We start from the raw sequence: 23,786 nt of genomic DNA on the forward strand, positions 1-23,786 counted from the left end.
AAAAAAAGAGGCTGGGCATGGTGGCTCATGCCTGAAAGCCCAGCACTTTGGTAGACCAAGTTGGAAGGATTGATTGAGGCCAAGTGCTTAAAACTCCTGTTGGTACAAGCCTGTAGTCTCAGCTACTTGGGAGATTGACACAGGGAGACTGCAGTGAGGGGCAACCATGCCATTATAGTCCACACTCCAGCCAGTACAACAGAATGGAACCCTGCCTTAGAAAAAAAAAAAAAAAAAAAAAGAAGTTTAAACCAGTGTCATGAAAAATAAAATGATAGCTGACTAATACTTTTTCAAATTTTTGGGGGGACTAAGACCAACAGTGAAAAACAACAAGCAGAACATTAGTGAAACACATATTACACTGCAATTCGTGCATACATGCATACTGAAATATGTGTACTAAAATAAATAACAAACAAAAATCTTATTAAACAATTCTGATGTTTATTATATATGGTGCAATTATATAAATATATAAATCAATGAGAGTATTAGGGTACTATTACAGTCGATCACTTCATAGTCAAATTTTAAAAAGAATGAGTGAAGAGATAAAACAATGTTTGGTGTAACCATAATAAGATGTGATAAAAGTTTGTTAAAACATGTTTACGTAAATATGATGGATTGGTATGACAAATTACAGAACATTTAATTTTTAGTGATATATGAGCCTCTTCATTTTTTAAGCAGCTCTGTGTTTTATTATAAAGAATAATGGATGATGATGATGCAAAGCTCAAAGCAGAAATAGAAGCTGAATTGGATAAACTCAGCATTTCCTCCTTGGAAAATGAGGACATTGAGAGTGAATCAAAATCAGAAACCCAGAGTGATGATAGTGATACAGTAAGTATTGCACTTTTGAAACTTTTTAACAGGAGTAGGGTTTTCAAGAGAAATATTACTTTTCTTAGGATGTTTTTGTATACTTCTCATTTTTTAGAAGCATTTTTATAAACAATTGATATAAATGTAAATTATATTGAATATATATAGTCACCTATAATTCCATGTTGCTAGATGTGCATCTTTGTAAAATTGGGATTATAATATATACATATTTGTATTTTGATTTTTGTTTTTACTTAATTATGAACATTTTAACATGATCAGGTTACTTGGAAAGAAAAATGTATATGATATCTTTTGACCTATCAAAATAGTTATTTTTTGGAATAAAACAAATTATCCTTTTATTTGTGTATTTTTACCAATGTTTATATGCTTACACAGTTTATTCATAGATTTCATCATTTATACCAATATCCTTAATCGAGTTGGAATTTATTCTCAGGAATTTGTGAAATGTAGAACTAATTTGAAAATCTTGTGCACATACTGATCTAATATTTCCAGTGTCTCTTGTTTAATAATCTACTTTTTTCAATTGATTTGTCATATGTCTTATGGATAGTTATTGTACATATAATCTGTCCAAGGCTGTCTATTTTTTCTGTTTCTGTGTTCATTATTTTCCTACTGTTGTATATTTTTAAATATTGAATGAATCAAATTCTTCACATTATTTTACCATTTTAAAATCTTAGCTAAGCTTTTTTTTTAAAAAAACATTTTTTTAAAGATTTCATACAATAATTTCACTTTGTATTTTATTAGGATTGCACTAAACCTACCTATTGCTTTTAGAAAAATTAATTTTGTTACATTATTATGTCTTTTATCCAGAGTTAATTTAAATGAGAAACAAATCTGAAATTCTTTATTTGAATACGAAATCCCTCAGAACAATGGATTTTATTAAATTTTATTGTACCTCTTTATATTAAAGGAAGGAGAAAATTTTAAAGCCCTTCTCTTTCAATTAAGATAGCTCGCAATTATTTATGTTGCTTAGAATCAATGTAAATATTATAACCAGGGGAAGAAATTATTAACTAAGGATATAGAGATTATAAATTATATTTCACAGGACATAATAATCTGTATAATCCAGGTAGCTTAAAAGACTTCTTAATTAAACAAGGAATAGAAATTTCAATGCAGGACAGATGTCATAAAAGTAGAATTGATATTTTTGTCAATATTTTTAATACACTACTGTATCAGGACTCATTTTATGACATAATTTTACGTGCTTTTCTTTAGTACTAAGAGAAAGGTATTATTTTCTCATTATTTTCTGATGTTTATTCTCAAAACTAAACACTGAATTTCATTAGGATAGAGAAAATAAACTGGCTGAAAATCCTGTTAAACACATGAAAACCCAGTATGGCAGAAACTATTTGTTTTTAGTTAGATAAAAGCAGGTGCATATCATGTTCTATATGGAAACATTCATTTTGTTTCATTCATGCCATGCTTGAGGTCCCTCAATGAAGTTTTGTAGTCATGTAAATATATGCAGCTTCAAGATTATTATTAAAATCATTTCTAGATGCTTCAAGTATTTTGTTGTTATTAATATTATTTATTTGCATTATGTTTTCTAACTAGTCATGGTATTTATGGAGGAAGGAATTTATTTTCACACTTTGCATATCAATATATTTAGTTATTTAGAAAATTTACAAATTGATTTACATAGGCTATATTGGCAGATATTTTGTAACAGCTAACAAATGTGACTAAATTTGTGTATGATAATCACAAAGCCAGTTTTGAATGTCATAAATAATTATATCTGGTATTAGTTTTACATTAAATGTTTTGAAAAATAATCTTGCAGTTTCAATTAATATTTGATAATATTTATTTGAAGTTGGAATTAGTCTAAAACTATTGAGGGCACTGAAAAATAAACCGCCTCTAATAAAGTTAACGAAATTGATGTGTAGGTAACTCTTTTCATTTGGTTTCTTAGGGTTTTCTAGAAATGTACAACCACCTGAAAATTAAAAGCAAACTTTACACAAATATGTTTGTCTGAAGTATGTTCTTTATATGGAACCCTTTGACTTCATTTACATGTTTTGGTCAAATTTTTGATGTGGAATAAAGGGTTAAATATTTGACACGTAATTTTGATAATAAACACTTTTACAATTTCTTTTATTATTCAATTTTTTAGAATTCAGTTAAATTACCAGAGTCAGTTCTTCATTGTATTAACATTATAAAGAACAGGAGTAAAACTGTTGAAGAGCTCATTCTTCAGGACTTGGAAGACACTGATATTTTAAGTAAGTACTGTTTTCATCTATCTGACAGATAAGCTTTCTGTAAGTATAAACAAATTATAATTTAGAAAACTAAATTGCTTAAAATTCTTATATCTTACTGTGCACATGTGTATGCATTTAGTGTATTTCTAATATAATATCTATAGTGTATTGGACCCATGGGTTTAGTTCATAGAGTTGGGTTTAGTTCATTCTATACATAGTTCAGCCTATGTGTAGCCTAATTATGAAAGAAAATAAAAAATTCTTTTACTATATTTCTTATGTCTTCAGTAAATACCATCAATTTTTTATTTCCCCAGGCCTAATTCATACCAGACATCCTATTACTTTACACTAAAGAATATAAAACTAATCATGAGACTCTTCTAACAGTATCAGTATATATATCTTTTTGGAAAAAATATAATCATTTGTATGAGAAGCCCAAAAGCATTTTGCTGGAACTGTGCAAATTTGCCTCTTGGAATTATTCTAAGACTAATGGAAAGATCAAAGATTTAATTAGAATTAATCTTGGCTTGGTTTATATTGAGAAATGTCAGCAACCTAAATGTTCAACAAGACCTTGTTTTGTTGAATAATAAACCTATTTTTAAAAATGACTTAGATAAATATTTAATGACAAAAATATTCATGATATGTTAAAAGTTATTTTAAAATTAAATGGCATTTATGTAAATATTAGTATAAATTACAATGTAGATATTCATATTCATTCAACAAATATTGTTTTGTGATAGAATGTGTTATAGTCACTGAGAATACAGCAGTGAACAAAACAAGCAAAGGTTCTGTTCCTCTATTTTAATGTTCCAGTGTGGGGAGAAATATAATAAACAAATATGCAATATTTCAATAGTGATAACTGCTATGAAGGGAAAAAAAATGTAAGGAGATAGAGACTGGAGTTTACTATTTTAAATAGTCAGGGAAGGTATTTGTGTCAAGGTGGTATCTGAGCAATGACTTAATAAATGTAAAGCTGAACCACGTGGTATTTAGGAAGTCGTATTCTAGAAAGAGAGAAGCATAAAGGCCCACTGAGTGGGCTTAATATGTTTGAATTACATTAAGTACATGTTTCTGGTTGTATCTGAGAAAACAAGGGATTACATGATATAAGGCTCTTCTAAACTGTTTTGTGGACTTTGGATCCTATTTTCAGTACATAAGGGATTTTCAGTAAGCAATGATAGTATCTGACTTATTTGGAAACAATCATTCTGTTGACTGTGAAGAGAAGATGCCTTGAGGTAGTTAAGCTACAGGACTATTGCAATAGTGTGATTAGAGATGAGAGTGGTTTGAGTAGACATGAAGAAATATGGTCATATTCTGGAAACCATTTTAAGGTGAAAAGAAACAAAAGAATATATTGGAGGACTGGTACAAAATGAAGAGAGGAAGGTGGCTCCAAGATTTTTGTCCTGAACATCAGCATGAGTTGCTATGTAAAGATTGACTGTATATTTTGACAGTGATTATCTGTGATTGAATTCTGAGGAATGTTAATGACATGATTTGTTTATTTTATTTTACTTATGGTTTAAACAAATAATATATAAATGCATTGACAGTGATACAGCCTATTTATAGCCTAATTATGAAAAAAATCAAAGGAAACACAATTGTAGAAATTAGTTACATCAATTGGGATACAACTACAGTTATAGCAGTGGTTTAGAAAATTATGAGATCTTGTATATGACTCTAATCTAATTTGATCTCTAACAAGATCAAATTAGATTAGACTTTATACAAGAGATTTGATAATCACAATAAAAAAATGATTTTCTCAGAAAATTTAAATTAAATGGTTAATTATTTAAAATTATTACATTTATATTAGTAGAATTATTTTTAAATTATAAATTATTAAAATTAATTCTTTTAATTTATCAAATTATTAAGTTAAAATAGTAATTTTTAACTAAATTTATTATGTTTATTTATTACATTATTTCTAATATTTATTAAATTTGAATTTATTGAAATTTAATTTAAATTATCTGGTATAATAATTTAATTATGTATGTATTCATTATTATATGAACTATTAATTTAATTTAAAATATTTATGGATGATAGATTAAATGAAATTAAAATTAATTAATTTTTCAAGGAAACAAATTATCAAAATTATTTGAAAAATTGAAAAAAATTAATAATATAGCAAGGAGGTGGAAAGAGATTTCTCAAATATTGCTAAACTAGGAAAGATTTTGCAGCTGGATTCTTAAAACCCATTAAGGAGCAAAAATGCTTTATTTCTAAAAGCTGTATATTTCGGATCCCAATTGTACAAGCAGAGCATAGACAAAAGAAACTAGAAGATAGTTTCATTTATGAATATAGATGTATTCATTGGGGTTCTCAGTTGTGGAAAACAGATACTCTAGCTACTTGAGGCAGTAATTTTTTTTTGTTTATTTTTATAAGGAGAGATGTTCTGAATATTTACTGCTGTGAAACAAAGAAAGTTAAAATAATTTATTATTATAATTTTGGTTCCCTTTGGTACACTGGGCTCACCTGAACAGTTCTTGCTTGGATTTTTCATGCGTTTATAGTCAGATGTTGATTAAGTCTGTAGTCATCTGAAGACTTGACTGGATTAGAAATCCAAAATAGCTCATTAAAATGGCTGGCCTTTGATGCCACTTGTTGGCTGGGGAATTCAGATGTGGCTTTCAAGTGGTGGCACCTATATGTAGCCCCTCTCTTTGGCTTTTGCTCCTCAGATCATCTTACCTAGATTCTGAGGAGTGTTCTACAGCAAACTACCAAGAGACCAAGGTGGAACCTTGTAGGGCTTCTCATGATCTCTTCTCAGACATCATGCATCATTTCTGCCACATCCTGATGGTCACACAGGGTCAGCATATGTTCTGTGTGGGAGGGAACTATACAGGGTATGTATACCAGGTATGCTTCTTTGGAAGAAACATCTTTGGGGACTATCTGCTACAATAAATATCCGAATTATTATAATGAGACTGAAGAAACAGTCTCTAGTCTAAACATCCAAGGTGTAGAACAAACCCCACACATATATTTGTAAAACTGGGCTGCATCAGAAGCTGCTGTCTGCTCTTAAGAAGTTCAGAGACATTAATCCTCTACCATACATTCCTGTCTCCCAACTCAGAGCTCCTTCTACCACATTCTGGGCCATAGACATAAAAATATCATCACCTGCCTCTCTTTAGACATAATATTTTATGAAAATAAAGAGTTTATGTAAATATATTTATGAACATAAACTAAATCACTCTCAGAAACCTATCTGCAAAGGAATCTAGATGATGTCATTTTTTTCTTTTTGACCTCTCACACAGGAAAGCATGCCAGAAAGGTAGTGAATAGGTGTTCAAGGAAAAAAATCTACAATATCTGACAAAATAGGTGTGAATAATCAGCCAGCAGAATGGTCCTCTGTAAAGTTAGTTTACTATTAGGAAACATCACCATGTTATAACATATTAATTGAATGAAAGAAAAGAAACATAATTACGTCTGCACAGTTAATTAAAAATTATAAAATTCAACAAATCATAAAATAAGAAATATAATTTCTCTTCACTTAAATGGTAATAGTTATAATTTTAAAATTTAAATTTATATTTTTATTAATATAAATTTTTTTTTCAATACCTTATGCAAAGTCATAATGCTGGTTTGTGGCAGATAGAGTTGAATTTTTGTTGATTTCTAATCAAGGTGTCATTGCACTGTCAAGCAAAGCATGATTCTTTATGCTTGGGAAATAAACTAAAGGCACTAGAATATGGGAAGTGATAAAGAGTCAAAGTTCTTTAGAAATTTATTACTTTTATTTTTAGAGTAAATATAACAGATTTCCTCTTTTGTTTATTCTTTATTATTTTTCTGTTGTTTTGAGTTTCCCTTACTGATCAACAATATGCCCTGATAGAATTTGAGATTAAAAATTATGAAAGGGTTTGAGATTTTGACATGTTGTATTGTACTTTAATATTTGAAGTTATCATTTTTTTCTCTAGGCTGTAGTTATGGAGCAGTTTCTAATAATCATATGCATTTAAGGACAGGACTATCAACTGAATATGAAGAAAGTTCGGAGCAATTAATGAAGGTATATATTCAATATTTGACTTAAAGTATTCACTATTGCAATTAGAAATTTTCTCTCTTAGGTTGATGCTTTGCTAATTTTAAGTTCAATGATTTAAATATTAAAAATTATTTTTTAAGCAAATCATCTTTGGTTTTATGTTTTTCTCTGGCATATAATATAAAAACACTCATATTTCAATCTTCAAGAATATTGAAAGTGGTGACTTGAACCATTTATACCTGGCAATTTAATGTGCTTGTAGATAAAACAGAACTATATTACACAATTTTTGTTTTCTAAAAATTCTGAGGAAAATAATGAATATACTCTAATGTACTCCTTAGGACTGTACTATGTTCCAGCAGAGACCTTACTCTATAGAAAATTTAAATTTAGAATATCATATACTAATTTTTAGAAACAAATACAAGAAAAACTTACTTAAAACATAGGAGTAAAGGAGAGTCTATCATTTTATTAAGTTAAAACCCCACAAATGTATTTAAGAGAAAGTCTCTTGTAGAGATTCACTTTTTAGATTGATTTTTACTTCTCATTTTATCCAACTTTCTCTCCTTTTATCTAACTGTATCCCTCCTCCCTAACATGTTTAACATAATTTGAAAATTGCTTACATATCTCTCATTTGTTTTGAATGTTTTACTCTTTTGAATGTATTTTGGTAACACAAATTTGAAATATTAATTTTAAATTATTATACTGTTACTTCCTTGCAATAAATATCTTGTATCTTTCCAACTAAAGTATGGTGAAAATAAAATTACAGAAAAGTATTGATATAAATGATGTACATATAATTTAGGTTAGAGTATAGTTCTCTTTTTTATCATATGGAATATATAAAAAGTTTGTGTATGTGAACAGTCACTACAGTCAGAAAAATACAAATATATTAAAAGGAAAACATTAGTAGAAACATTGTGAAGTGCTTATCAAACAGTTTAATTGAATATTGTAGAATAATATTAAATAATATTAAGACTCAGAGTTGTGAAAAACAGGAAGAATTACTTATGCTTGTGTGGGAAAAATTTTTTATTCATTGTAAAGAGAATAATTATCAGTGCGCTACAGGTTTTTATTTGAGAAAGTCTGGAGTAAATTAAAATTCTTAGTATATACATAGAAATATTTAACGTATTGTTAAAATGACAGATTTACTCTCTATTTTGGTTTTCTTTAATCATTGATACTCATTTAATCTCCCAGATACTCTCTAAAATAGAAAAAGAAGAATTTATTAGAAGTAAAACCAATTGTGCCAGTCCTGATTTTGTTCCTGAGCCGGATCCTGATGACTTGACTATGGATGAACATGTTTTAACAGGTAGATTAAATTGCTCAATGATGTGTTTTTTAATTTTTATGTGATTGATCATAGTTATCTAAAAAAACTGGACAGTTATTTTTTGTTCTTTTGATATTTAGAAAAACAATTACAATATTTTAAAATTATTGTGCCTTGCTATACTTATTCAATTACATACCCTCATAGGCTTCTATGACTTCTAAATTAACTTGATTTAAGTAATTTTTTCCACATGTTTGCTGATTGCAGTAGATATGCCTGTCCCTGATTTTATTTAGTATCTCTTCACTATCTCTTAACTATTTCTTAATGAAACACACACACACACACACACACACACACACACTCACAAACTGTATTTTCATATTAAGTTTTTTGGAATATTTTAAGGAAAGTTATGTGACTTTATTTATTTCAGTAGAATTTCCACATATATTAAACAATGTATTTTATTGCTGCATATTATCATTTTGGGAATATGTTGACATTATTTTTTCCCTTTAAAATTATTTTTATACTTTAAATTGAATTAGTTTGACAGTTTTGATCTTACAAATAATGATGTTATTTTTCTTCATAAATGCAGATGATGCTGATATAAAATTTGGATACTGTGAAGTGGAAGAACAATGTAGACAGTCTTTTGAAGCTTGGCAAGAGAAACAGAAGGAACTAGAAGATAAAGAGAAAGAAACTCTTAAAGCTCAGCGGGATAGAGAAGAAAAACAGTTTCAGGAAGAAGAAGAAAAGAGACATTGCTGGATGGAACAATTTAAAGTTGAAAAGGAGAAATTAGAGAACATTCAGAAGGTATTTTGCTCTTGTTTTTCATACATTTTAAAAATCAGTAGCTACTTCTGAAGAATATTGATATTTGGATTGTGGTGTCGATTGAGCTTAATAGTATAGCTTTTAATTACTTTCTGATAGAGAATGAAATTGACTGTGAATTAACAGTATTTAATATGGACTCCTTTATTAGTTTTTATTGACATTCATTCGAAGTTCAGACACACTTTTAATCTTGGGGACCAGAGGAGCCTATGAAGTTTCAAGGGTCATCCTGGATAGTCTGAAATTTATAATATAAACTGTTGTTTTTCTTTATACCATTCTAAACATTGTAAAAAACAATGAAAAATTATTGAGCATGCTTTTTCCATAGTGTGTCATATGCTACGTGGTCTGGCATATTACATATTATGGAAAACATATTTAAAAGTAGTTCGGCCATTTAGGTGACAGTCTGTGCCCCACCTTCATAATTAAGCTACTTTCTCCAACTGGAAATTTTTGATGTGAAGTTTTGTGCTGTTTTATTTCTGCTGCATGTGTTCTTGTTTTTTTTTCCCCCTGGGAGGTCCACACAATCATGTCATTGTAGTGGTGTATCGGCATTGAGAACCTGGTGGATTTTAGGACCCTAATTGCAGGTCATCAGAATATTTGGAAAATATCCAGAATATCTGGATAACAGGCATGACTGACATCTCTGTCTTTCATGATTAAATATATATTATCCAGTACTTGCTGGTTTTGAGTGTTGCGTATAAAGAACATTAGCTTGTTCAGCATTTTTTAGTCCTGTATGTTGAGTACATTTCATTTATTGACTACGTAAAAAAATAAACATATTAAAAGAAATTGTAATATTGTAGAACCAGTTATGCCATGACTATTTCTAATAGTAAGATATGAATATTTTCCTTTAGTTATGTTTTCTTTCCCATATATCAGAATGACATAGTCATTTCTGAATTCCAAAGCTTTTAAAAAAATATTCCAAAATAATATTGGATATAATGATTATTGGAAAAGTATTTGCTGGTTTGTGTTAAAATACGTAATTGCTATTGAGTGTTAGTAGTATTTTCAGATTTAGAAAATATCTGATTTCAATCCTGTTCACTAGGGTTGTCATTTTTATTTGTTTTATAATCAAAATTTTCTGACTACCTTAAGGGGAAAGCATTGAACTGTGTGCTTAGATGATGCAAAAGAGATCTAATACCAAATCTTACCCTCAAAGAATTATAGCATATTTTTTGAAACACATTTGCAGTCTATGGATAAAATTATGATTTAAGAAAATGCAATATTGTTAGATATAATGATTTACTAAATATGTCCTTTATTATGCCTTGGATCTTAAAAGTTTCCAGTAGGACTAGTCGCAATTTTATGATTGACTCTAAATATATAATTTACTTTCTTTCAGTAGTTCTTTCCTGGATTCTTAGCTGTCTCTCCATTTTCCAAAATAGCAATCATAAATCTCGTAAGAATTATACCCAATTCCTCCTCCCTCATTATTATCAAATAATCACATAACATTTTTTTGCCTTAAACTTTCGCAAACTTTCTTTTCCTTTTAATTCCACAGCTATTTAGTATCAACATGCATACTCATCTTCTTTTTAATTATTAATGGCCTTCCCTCCTATCTCAGTAAGAAAGGTTTCTTCCTTCTGCCAAAGTTTAGCTTTTCCTCCTTAACTTTATATTTTATTATTTTTCAACTTACCCCTGCTTTTTCAATATACCAAGACACCCCTATCCTCTTCTCCTTTTCTATTGTTCATAAGCATGTTCAATTTTCTCCTATCCCAAAAACAAAACAACAGAATAATTATGAGATCATTCTTATATTTCTCTTTAGCTGTTCTTTGGTTGGCTTTTTAAAGGCTGTGTATGATAGGCCTCTTAAAGAGTGGTTATTTATACTATATCAATTTTTTCATTTCTCATCCAATTCTAATCCTATTTAAACTGATGACTGTTATAAAAATAGTGCTGTAATTATTTTCCTAGCTCAAAATGCTTAATAAGTGCTGAAAATATGTTTCTTTTCTTGAAAACATAGTCATTTCAAATATAATATTCTTCATGAAGCCTTTCATGATCTAATTATCATACTCATAATTTTTCATATTTTTTCTCTTGTAGTAAACTTATTCTGCTAAATTTGGGATAATGTGTAAATTTATGCTAGTGTTTTCACATGATCAGAAGAGTTTTTGAAGAAAGGGGTTGTATTTTACTGATCTTTATTTATTCTGAGGAGTCTTATCAAATGTGTTGATAAAGAGTTACTGAAAGAAAATCATTGCTTACTGAACTGATTCATGTGCGTTAAATGGTATGACGTGGTGAGAAAACAATTGTATACAAAACCCATTCTACAAACATTATTGTAATTTTTCTCATGCCCAACAGTATTTCAAGCCAATAAATTATATGCTGTAAATAAACATACTCAAATGAATATAACAACTTTCCCAGGTTGCAAACATCTTTATGTTCTGAGAATGGAAACTTTAGGTATTATTTATATGACACTTCAGTTTGAGATTAAAGTTGTTATTCCAGTAAAAATCAAAAGCCATTGGGTGTGTTATCATCTTTAACTATTGTTTACAAATATATTTTATGAGAATCATATATAATTAACATGATAATTTGATATTTGAGTATAGCCATATTTATTATTATCATGTTCAGCAAGAACAGGACAAGATGAATGATGAACTCTCTAGAGAAGAGAAAATGTGGAAAGAGAAATTTAAACAGCATGAGGTACCTATTTGTTGTTTTTAATTTGCACATTAAACTTGTTTATTTGAAATACATTACTTTGCTTGAAATGGTTATTTTTAGATAATACTGCCTAAGTAGTATAAGATTTAGTTTATTTAAGCATTAAAAATTTAGTAATCCTCAGAAACACTTCTTGAAATAGAATATCTTGAAAATGAGGGTTAGCTGGTTTAGTGAGTGTTGTCCATATAAAACTGTAATTCTAAAATGTATTTTAAGGTTTGAGGAAAGGTACCATTTTGAACATTTCTTTATATTGAAAGATTGTTATGAAAGCTTCTTTTCTTAAACACAATTTATTTTGTTTTGAATGTAAGATTATTCTGATGATACATTTATTGATGAAGTTTTAGTTTTTTTTATTCCACAGTTTTATATACAATTATTTTAAGTAATTACAAATTTAAAGTATATATCTCCCATAAACTTGTTATTTAGCTAAACATCATCCTTTTTTGTATTTCTTTCAAATCTTTTTAAAAAATTATATTAATTCACTCCTGCAAAAGTAGGTTTCTGCTACATGTAGTCAAATTAAAAAGCTGGTTAAGCATGTAAATAGAGTCATATCAATGACAGGTGACAAAAAAAGACAATAATAGCTTGCTTGTATATAATCCAAATGTTAAATTTAATAGAGCTGTCAAAATACCTATAAATATAATCCAATAACAAAATACTTAAACAGGTTATATGAAAAGAAACATAGCACGTATAATGAAGTACCAAGTGTACATTCTGGAATTTAAAAAATTCAGTATATAAAATTTAAAAATTCAGTGGATGAATTTGATTGGACAAAGCAGATGAGACCATTAGTGAAATGAGACAGTTCCATAGATAATATTAAAGCACAGAGAATAAAAAAATGAGAAAAGAGGAAAGGAGCTCAAGAAATACACGATACATAGTGAAAAGACATAAAATTTGTATCATATCTTAAAAGGAGAGAAGAGAGAGATTGGAGCCGAAGCAATGAGGTAAAGAGACAGTGGTTAGGCATTAGGAGAAATACCTAATGTAGATGAGGAGGTGATGAATGCAGCAAACCACCATGGCACGTCTATACCTATGTAAAAATCCTGCACGTTCTGCACATGTACCCCAGAACTTAAAAAGTATAATTTAAAAAAAATTAAAAAAAGAGATAATGGTTAAAAAGTTTTCAAATTGTTTTTAAAAAATCAACCCGAATAGTCAAAGATGAAACATAATTTCCAAGTAGGATAAATACAAAGAAATTACCTCCTTGGAATAAATAGTACAATTATTGAAATTCAAAACAAAGGATAAACAAAGTCTTAGAAGCATCTGGAGGATAAAAGACACATCACCTAAAAAGGAGTAATAGTAAAACAAATAGCCGTCTTTAAGTAAAATGTTGGAAGAAAGAAGACAAGTCAAATATTTAATGATAATGGTTTCTTTGTTCATTTGTGTCCTTTGAATCCTAACTCTTCTTCCAATTTTCAGACTCATTTTTTAATTTCCTGGAGTATACATTTACATAGTTGTCAAAAAAATTTTTGGATGCTAGATAGTCTCAATCTTTGTTTGCATAGTTGAAAATATTATTATTTTACTTTAAAAAATTAATGGTCAGTTCCTTTGGGTGTGTAGAATACAGGTTTATTACTACTTTTAACAATGTAAAGATAAGACTTCATTGTATATTTTTGCCTATGCTATCTATGATTGAAAACTTGCTGCCTTTTTCTTACATTCTTTTGAAGCTTTTGGATTTTTCACTTTATGCATTCTTCCACACATATTTACTGGTTTTCTACTATGTCAGGCACTTCTCTGAGTGTTTAAGATATGGCAGTGTATAAAACTGAAAATAATCCCTACTTTGAAAGATGATACTTAATTCCCAAGGAAGATAGATACAAAGAAAACCACATCTTGAAATTAAATAGTACTATTCCAACTGAAGACAAAATAAAGTGTTGATAAATAAAAAGTAAAATAAGAAAAAAGAAAAAGTGTTAGACACATCCAGAGGTAAAAAGAGACATATTACCTAAAAAGGAGCAACAGTAAAACTAACAGCTTCCATTCCTTAGAGTTCTGAAATATTGCTAGCATCTGTCTAAGTGTGTTGTGTATGTGTGCAGGCAATGTTCCGTTTTTCTCCCATGGCTTTTTGTTGTTGTTTTTAAGAAAATGTATTTTTCTATTATTTTCTTCCTTTCAGTTTTTCTCAGTTCTTTATTTAGGAACTCCTACTAGTCATGTGTTGGAGTTTCTGTGTTAATCTTCTTTACCTCTGACATATATATTTTTTTATCTTTGTTATTTATTGTTTTGGGAAAACACCCATTTTTAAGTTTTTTTTTTTTTTAAAGTAATCAGCTGTCCAGCCATTCTATTTTGATTATCTGTTTAAGTGAGTCATTTTTATTCGAACACTTGAAATATGAGCTTATTCATGTTTAAATATTTTTTTCTAAAATATCTTTATTTAAATTTTTATCTAGTTTATTTTATAGTTCTATTTTCTCAGAAATTAGTTCTTCCTTCTGGTGATTAAAATATAGTCTCATATCCTTTGTATTAGTTTCCCTTAGATATTTGCTTAGTTTTGTTGATCTGCTTACTTTGGTTTCGGACTCTTGTGAAAATAATATTTTCTCACCTAACTCCAAATATCTCATTAAATGCAGTAGTATGTGGTTATCAACTATTTTGATCATTGAGAAGGGAGAAGATAAGCGAGTAGGTTTTTATATTGTTTGTATATAGGGACTACCTGGCTTTCTTGGTATCATAAGTTTTACAAAATAATTCCTATTTTTGCAGTCTCAATACTAGCTCTGAGTCTTCTTTATCAGAACTCTCAATCCAGAAAATTTGACGTCCTCTTCTTCTACGTTTTTTAGCCTGTGGTTTCCCTTTTGTTGTTATTGTTTGTTTGCTTATTCTGTGTCTTTCTAATTTTATATGCTTTCTATCTTCAAGGAAATCTTCAATTTATATCTGGGTGGCTTAGTATACACATAACATTAATGTATCAACTTAACCTGATTCAATCTCATAAATATTAAAAAAGTAATACTCTTTAAGATAAATGACTTTAGCTTCACTAAATTTTATAGGAACTTTATTAAGACTTAAGTTTTAGTATTTGTTTTCAATCTACCTTTCAGATGACATTTCAGCAACATCACATATTTAGTTTACACTGACTACCATCTATCCTACTTTGTTTTAGGAGTATATTAGAAACTTGCATTTACAAATGGAAGAAGAAAGAACAAGATTTAAAGACCTACAAGAAAAAGAAAAAATTTATCTGTTAAAACAACAGAATAATGCAGCTGTTAAAATTCAAGCTAAATATAAAGCATTTGTAGCCTATAAAAAATATAGCCCAATTATAAAAGAGCAAATTGAAAGTAAGAAAAGGAAAGCACAGGAGTGGAAGGAAAAGAAAGCAAAAATACTACAGGAGGAAGAAGAAAAACAAAAAAGATTAGAGGAGAAACAAAGGATGAAAGAAGAGAGAAAAAAGCAAAAGGAAGAGGAAAGGAAAGGGAGAGGAAAAGAATATGAAGAAAAAAAGAATATTGTGAAACAAGAAAGAGAGCAACTAATAAACAAGGAAAAAATAAGATTAAGAGAAGATGCAGGCCAACAGCTAATACTAAGTAGTACATTAAAGAAGAGAGGATATATTAACAAACATTTAATTCATGAAGATATTTCATATAATAAGGGTGATATAGCCAAAAAGCTAGTGGGTGAAAATTCAAAGAAGCAGGAAGATGTTCTCCTTTGGCTGGTTGAAGAATCAAATAAGAAAGAAAATGTAGATAGACAAATTATATTAAAAGAATCAACACAAGTAAAATTAAAAGAATCTGTATCAAGCCAAACAATTGTGGCAGATTTTAAAATTGAAGAAAAAAATGAAAACTTAGCAAAAAAGCAATGTTCAGAAGAATTGGTCAAGCAAGCAAGAAAATATGAAAATACAGATAACAAAACTGAATTGGGAAACCTTGATCTAAAAGAAAATGTGAAAGAACAGTTGCACCTGCAAGAAGTAAAGTTGGATATACAAAAAGAAGAAATCATGGAACATGTTGTAAATGAGAACATGGGGAAAAATACCCAAATAATATTAGGATATAACCAAGAAATCAGTGAGGTGAAAAACAATGAAGAACAAAAAATAATTAAAGATAATCAGCAGAAAAAGGTACAAATAGTAGAAAAAGAAGAGAATGGATTGTTATATAAAAATAAGGATACTTTAATTATTTCAATGAAACAAAAACCACTATCACTAACATCAGAAAATTCTGAAGATATAGGAGAAAACATACTACAAGAAAAAGAAATTGATTTAAAATTTAAAGAAATTGAGGAGAACCCAGAAGACAATGCATGGAATAGTGATGTGATTTTTAACACAATTGATACCATGACAAATATAGAAGGCAAAAGAAATGACCAAGATTATGTGTTAGGTACACATGCTCCTTGTGAAGAATTGAGTGACTGTAATGCAGAAAGCTCCATGGTGTCTAAAGAAGTGAACTTTCTTAAATCTGAGATTAAAGAAATTTCAGAAAAATGCCATGAAAATGGAGCAGAACCTGAAAGCATGACCTGCTCTGTACCAGAGTCAACCCTTCTATCTTCTATCGAAGAAAAGAGACTAGCCTGGATAAAATCATTTAAACCTTGGCTTGAAATTTTCAAGCAAAGTCAACAAAAGAAAATTGTTAGAAGAAAGAGACCTGTGAAATGCCCAGCCAACATGGCACCTGCTTTGGATACACTGGAAATTATTCGGTGTGGCCCTTGGGATACTTTACAGCAGGTATTTCTAGTTTTATAATACTTTTTCATATTTAGTTACATTTAGCTCTTTAAAAGATAACTTTTCAGATCTTAGAAAAAGAAATATTTTATATACAAGAATTCTGTCTCTTGTTTAATAAAGCTAGGAATGAAATATTACCCAATTTCACAGGGGATATATGTTAAAGATCTCAACTAAAATTGTTTGAGGCATCTTCTCTAAGTACCATTCTATAAAAAGCTTTGATTTATATACTTTTTAATATCTTGAACCCTATGTCACGGGCCCTATGGTCAATATTTAAGCCTCTAAGAATGAAGCATCTAGAAATGTAGGGTTGGAATTAGAGTAGGCAACTCCTAAGTAAAGTTTGCTTTAGACTTAAGCCACCACACCACCTAGTGGCTTCTTTTGGAATAAAGTGGATTTCCTGCCCATGACCACTGCTGTGGGCTTACAATATACAGGACCCTAGAATTCCTACCTAGAAACAATTATTTAGTCATGTGCTACTTAAAGGTGGTGCATATATGTCTAAATGTAAAATAGTTTTCATCAAATGTTACTGATTTTCTATGGTTATGGAGAACATAGTTTAAACCAAAATTAGGCACTGAAACTAACTTACAGAAAAACAGAAAATATTTTAAACACTGTAACACTAGAAAGGACTTATGATTAAAATACGTATGTTTAGTTAAGGACTGAAAGTCAAATGTATTCAATAAAGTTCAGTTTTAGGCTTTCTTACTAGACAGATGCCTAGGAAAAGGAGCAATCATATTAATAGATAAACATTATTTTGTTCATTCACTCAGCAATATGATGAGCGAATTATCTATCCAATATGATGATCAATAATTATTGGTGGACTAAATAAATAAAAATAAAGAAAACCTAGTCTTTTCCTTCACAGAGCTTAAACAAATAAATATGCACATGAATACATTATTATGAATCTTCAGAATTGTTGTAAATAAGACTTCGGAGTATCCTGTGAGGTAATAATAAAATAGTGGGATTTTGAAGAGATCTATGATATATGAAATAGCAATAAGAGACAAGACATACACTTTTAAATGTCTTTTGTTTCCTAGGTAATGTATTTGCCACATCTTTCAGGTCTTCAGAGCTGTATATAGAATCTTTCATCTGCTCTCCCCTAATTTTTTCCTTGGGCATGTTATCTCTGGAATTATGTTTTAGCACTTTTCTTTCTCTAACATATTGCTACAGGCCTTCCAATATGATAACATCAGCAATTATTTAATTTTTCTCATGAATATCTGTTAAAGCTGGGCACAAGTGATGGCTTCGTGGCTATAGTGTACTTGGTTGGAAAGTGAAAGTAAAGTTACAGAAACAGTAGTTTTCCTCCCTTTCTTTGTAGGTCTCTGTTCTGTCCAATGAGAAGGAAGTTAAGATATGTGAATCTTAACTTTTTCTCCTTGGCATTTCTTCTCCAGTCCACTCTCTGTTCCTTCTTTTGAACTATTGTCAATGTACATAAAATGATAATTAACTCTTTCTTTTCCTTCTTAGACCAAGGCCTGGCAAAAAAATCTATAGAACACCTGAAGATTTGTTGAAATGTGGATTCTGATTCAATAGGTCTGGGAATCCACCCATTCTGCATGCTTGCAATTATTCTAAATGATGATGTTGACACTAGTGCATGGACTAATCTGAGTAGTAGTGTTCTAAAGGGCACCATCATCCTCTCATCACTTCTTAAAGCAACTATCGCAAGCTTTTAATTTGGCTTTGAAGCATCAAATAGAAAATATAAAGTTGAAAAATACATGTGGATGTGCCATATAGACACTAAAGTGTTAAGAAAATATCATCTTTTATTACCGGAGAACTCCTGTAATGATTGCATTTGGTAGATGGCTTACCCTCATGTCTTCATTCACCACTGCTACAACTGATCCATGGCTGGCTTTCTTTTTGACTTTATATTCTCTTAGCTTCAGATCTTTGTCCTTATCCTGACCACTCACTGCCATTCTTGGAATGTCCTTCTGGAGATAAACTTAGAAAAGTTTATTGTCCTCCAGTAATGCATTCATTTTCTTTATGTTAATCTCTCACTTTGAGACTTAAGGATATAAATCAGATCTTCTTTTTGTCAATACTTCTTTACACGTTTCCAGGCAAATAAAGATACTCCTTAAGTTACAATTAGGTCACATCCAGATACACCTGCATAGTGTACAATTGGGCAAAATCATCTGGCCACATGGTACATTGTAGAGTATTTGTTGTTTACCCTGGTGTTGCTGACTGGGAGCTACAGCTCCCTGTTATTGCCTGACATCGTGAGAGATTATTATAATTTATATTGCTAGCTTGGGAAAAGATCAAAATTCACATTTGAAGTATGGTTTCTAATAAATGTCTGTTGCTGTCACACTATCATAAAATTTTTTAAAATTCTGCATTACACAATCTTATGTCAGGAACCATCTGTAGTGGCTTTCATTACCTGATTATAGGATGGATGGATGGGGAGATGAATAAATAATTCCAATTGAATGTTAATCTTATCTTCTCATTACTACCAGTTTCACAGTTTAGATAAAGGATATTGACTGAAGAAGAAATTAATGTAAAATTGTTGGAGTGTAGTTTATTAGACTGCTAGTAAGTTCTATATTAAGACTGTTTCTAATTTCATTTCTGCCATTTACTGACTGTGTCACCTTATGCAAATGCTTGACTTCTATGAGCCTCAGTTTTGTCTTTCACAAACTGCAAGAGCACTATCTATTATATAGGATTGTCGAGTTTTAAAATGCTGTATGTAAAGAACATGGCCCAGGATTTCTAGTATCACTTGTCAAATGTGGGTCTCAAGCAAGCAAAGAAAAAGGCAAATGATTTTTTTTTGATGGCTGCTTAATAGCCTGTTTCATCAAAAAAGTGATAGAGTTGAAAATACTAAACCATTGGGTTGTATGTAGTAATATCTCAAAAGAGAAAAGAGCAATAATTGTAGCTAATGAATATATTTTTATTTTTAAATGTTTTAACTATTTTGTCTTTTAATTTTGGCATTTTGCTACGAATAGTAACTTGTTTTAAGTAACAACAACCACAAAAAAGGGCACTGAGCTTAACGATTTTTAAGTATTGCTTTATACCATAACATGAATAATAATATTTTAGGTGTTTTTTAACTTTTAGATCAAGAAGTCTCACTTCTCTTATACAAAGTAAACTATAATGTACTGCTATTAGAATGACAAATGAATTGTCTGAAATTATTGTGTAGCTGTTTTATTCAAGCCACAGATCATACCTTGGACTCAGTCCCTTTGCAGCTGGTTTTAAAAACAGTATTATTTTTCCATGCTGAATAGGTTTGAGATTAGACCACTGAATAAATGTTCTGAAAAAGTAAAACAAAAAAAATAGACTTGTTGCTTTCATTACTTTTGTAATTACAGTTTACCATAGATGACTGATACTTCTTAGGTGAACTCCAGAATAATTGAGAATAAAATCTCAAAAAAGTATATTGCTGTGTTAGGGAATTTTATCTACAATGGGCTGTCAAAGATTTGGGAAAATACTGATGATTAAGTAGAAAATTGATTTGGAATCTGTAATTAAAATATAAATGTTTCATAGCTTCTAAAGGTGGGATAGTTTATTTTCAAGTCATGAGACCTGAAAGTATAATTTTTAAGTGTTTTTACATAATTCTTTATAAGAAAAAGAAAGTATGAGTGCTATAAATATAGTTGAGTTTTGCCACAGGCCAGGAAAGTTTATTCATTTATTTATTTAAGAAATATTTACCCAACACCCATTATGCTCCAATTGCTGTTTTTCAAGTTGACCGTGCAGTAATGAACATATATGATTACTAGTTCTATATTGACCTTAATTTTTGAAGCATAAAGTGGTTTTATGTATGTGATTATTTTCATGCATGTGTGAATAATTAATACAAACATTTATTTTGATCTCATATGTTTGGAAAAATTATGGTCGAGTAGAGAGTATATTGCTATAGTATAAAGATTCTTTTTAAACGTTCAGTGAAAAGGAGGAAGCTTCAATTAAAGAATATGAATCTCCTCATATTCAAAAGTAAGTACCACTAACAGGGATGCTGTAGCAGTTACTTCTGTGCTGTAATAAGATTAAAGGACAGAAATTGCCACATCATAAATAACTAGAACTTAATTGTGCTTGTATAGTTGATTGAAAGCAGCATGTTATTAAATCACACTGAATAATATAAATTATAAAGTTAAATAGCATTTGTTACTATACAGCTGTAATTGTTGAATTTTCCATTTTTAAGGGCTCAATTCTAAATAGTGTTTTCATTTTTAATGTAGGGCCAGTTTTCCAATTACAGAATTTATATCTGTTTGTTACAGATTAAATAGGCAATACATAGAAGTTATCTCCATAGAAATTGATGAATATATTTTCTTTCTGAAAAGATTATTAAAAATAAATTTGTTTCAAAATTGCTTTAGATGATATATAATTAAGACATTCCTAATTGATTTTGAAACTGGAAGTCTTATTTATCTGAAGTTTTAATTATTGCTTTTGCTACTTAAAACAGAGTAGGCTAATTCTTTTCTTTATATCACCATCAACGCATGGTCCTTCAATTTACTTACATAAATATGTAAATTTAAAACTTTTAGTTTAACTTAGTGCACAGGAAATGTTCTATACAAAGAGGAGTTACTGCATTCTAAAATTTTGTACTTTTCCAGTGTTGTTTGAAATAATCTTCTAATTTTAATATTTTTATAATTTTAAGTATGATATATACAAGATTATTTCTATCAAGCTAATGATTTTTTTTCTTAATGTATTTATTTTTAACTTTTATTTTAAGTTCAGGAGTACAAATACAGGTTTGTTATAAACACATATTGTGCAATGCTGAAGTTAGGAACATGATTGAACCTGTCACCCAGGTCTTGAGCATAGTTCCCAATAGGCAGTTTTTCAACTCTTGTCCACTTCCTTCCACCCCTTCTTGTTTTCCCCAGTGTCTATTTTTCCTATCTTTATGTCCTTGTTTACCCAGTGTTTAGTGTTTAGTTTACACTTACAAATGAGAATATGTGGTATTTGGCTTTCTGTTTCTGTGTTAGTTGATTTAGGATAATGGTTTCTACTTGCAGCCATGTTGCTATACATGATTTCATTTTTTATGGCTATATAGTATTCCAGGCTATATATGTACTATCTTTTTTATTTATTTTTATTTTATTTTATTTTTTTGTTGCATTTTAGGTTTTGGGATACATGTGAAGAACATGCAAAATTGTTGCATAGGTACACACGTGGCAGTGTGATTTGCTGCCTTCCTCCCCATCACCTATATCTGGCATCTCTCCCCTTGCTATCTCTCCCCAACTCCCCATCCCCCGCTGTCCCTCTCCTATTTCTCCCCAACAGACCCCAATGTGTAATGCTCCCCTCCCTGTGTCCATGTGTTCTCATTGTTCAACACCCGCCTATGAGTGAGAACATGTGGTGTTTGATTTTCTGCTCTTGTGTCAGTTTGCTGAGAATGATGGTTTCCAGGTCCATCCTTGTCCCTACAAAGGACACAAACTCATCGTTTTTGATGGCTGCATAATATTCCATGGTGTGTATGTGCCACATTTTCCCTGTCGAGTCTATCATCAATGGGCATTTGGGTTGGTTCCAGGTCTTTGCTATTGTAAACTGTGCTGCAGTGAACATTCGTGTACTATCTTTTTTTAAAAAATCTAATCCACTGCTGATGAGCACCTGGGTTGATTTCCATGTCTTTGGTATTGTGAATAGTTCTACAATGAACATACTGGTGTATGTGTCTTTTTGGTAGAATAATTAATTTTTCTTTTGGTATATATCCAGTAATGGGATTGGTGGCTTGAGTGGTGGTTCAACTCTCAGTTTTTTGAGAAATCTCCAAATTGCTTTCCACAGTGGCTTAACTAATTTTCATCTACACCAACAATGAACAGGTGTTCCCTTTTCTCTGTAACCTTGCCAACGTCTATTATTTTTTAACTTTTTAGCCAAAGCCATTCTGACTGGTGTGAGATGGTATCTCATTGTGGTTTTTAATTTGCATTTCTCTGATGAGTAATGATGTTGAGCATTTTTTCATGTTTGTTGGCCATGTGTATGTCTTCTTTCAAAATATCTCTGTTCATGTTCGTTGCCCACTTCTTCATGGGGTTATTTACTTTTTCCTTGCTAGTTTAAGTTCATTGTAGATGCTGCAATTTAGACCTTTGTCCGACACATAGTCAGCAAATATGTTTTCTTTTCCTCATTCTATAGGTTGTCAGTTTATTCCTTTAATAGTTTCTCTTGCTATGCAGAGAAACTGTTAATTAGAAACTGTTTCTAATTAAACTGAAGCTGGTGAAGAAGCATGCAGCGCAGCGGAGCACGGAGACCGCCTTGTACCGGAAAATGCTGGGCAACCCCAGCCAGCCGGCTGCCTGCCAAGTGCCCTGGCAAGGGTGCCTGGTCCATCCCATGGAAGTGGCTGTTTGGGGCGACTGCTGTTGCCTTGGGGGGTGTGGCGCTCTCTGTGGTCATTGCTGCCAGGAACTGACTGCCCAGGTGGCCAGCACCCCCTCTGCACACCATGGACCCTGCCCTGCGCTCCCCAACTCCCCCAGGCTCCCTGTCCACTGCCCTCCCTGGTCTGGCCCCCTCCTCCGGGTTGGGGGAGCAAGGATTGGGGGTCGTGCAGTCCAGCCAGCAGGAGGGACTAAGGCCCTCAGGAGGAAAGCCCAGAGGGAGGGGGCC

At 30.6% G+C, this 23,786-nt stretch overlaps 1 protein-coding gene across 6 annotated transcripts in view; it reads left to right on the top strand.

Annotated features, from left to right (window-relative positions):
* The window catches only part of LRRIQ1 (leucine rich repeats and IQ motif containing 1), a 233,659-nt gene that overhangs the window by 1,118 nt on the left and 208,755 nt on the right, over positions 1-23,786 (top strand). For 4 of the 6 annotated variants that reach the window (XM_017506824.2, XM_017506826.2, XM_017506827.2 and 1 more), the window contains exons 2-8: positions 694-852; positions 3,038-3,149; positions 7,175-7,266; positions 8,479-8,596; positions 9,165-9,388; positions 12,080-12,154; positions 15,390-17,006. In XM_017506824.2, coding sequence (XP_017362313.1) covers positions 721-852; positions 3,038-3,149; positions 7,175-7,266; positions 8,479-8,596; positions 9,165-9,388; positions 12,080-12,154; positions 15,390-17,006 — 2,370 coding nt within the window. In that variant the 5' untranslated portion in view covers positions 694-720. Of the gene's footprint in view, positions 1-693; positions 853-3,037; positions 3,150-5,893; positions 6,028-7,174; positions 7,267-8,478; positions 8,597-9,164; positions 9,389-12,079; positions 12,155-15,389; positions 17,007-23,786 lie in introns of those variants that run through there. The other 2 variants (XM_037730804.1, XM_017506828.2) reach the window with 2 other exon arrangements.

This window comes from Cebus imitator, unplaced genomic scaffold, assembly GCF_001604975.1.
Source record: "Cebus imitator isolate Cc_AM_T3 unplaced genomic scaffold, Cebus_imitator-1.0 Scaffold362, whole genome shotgun sequence".
In the NCBI taxonomy this organism is placed as follows: domain Eukaryota; kingdom Metazoa; phylum Chordata; class Mammalia; order Primates; family Cebidae; genus Cebus; species Cebus imitator.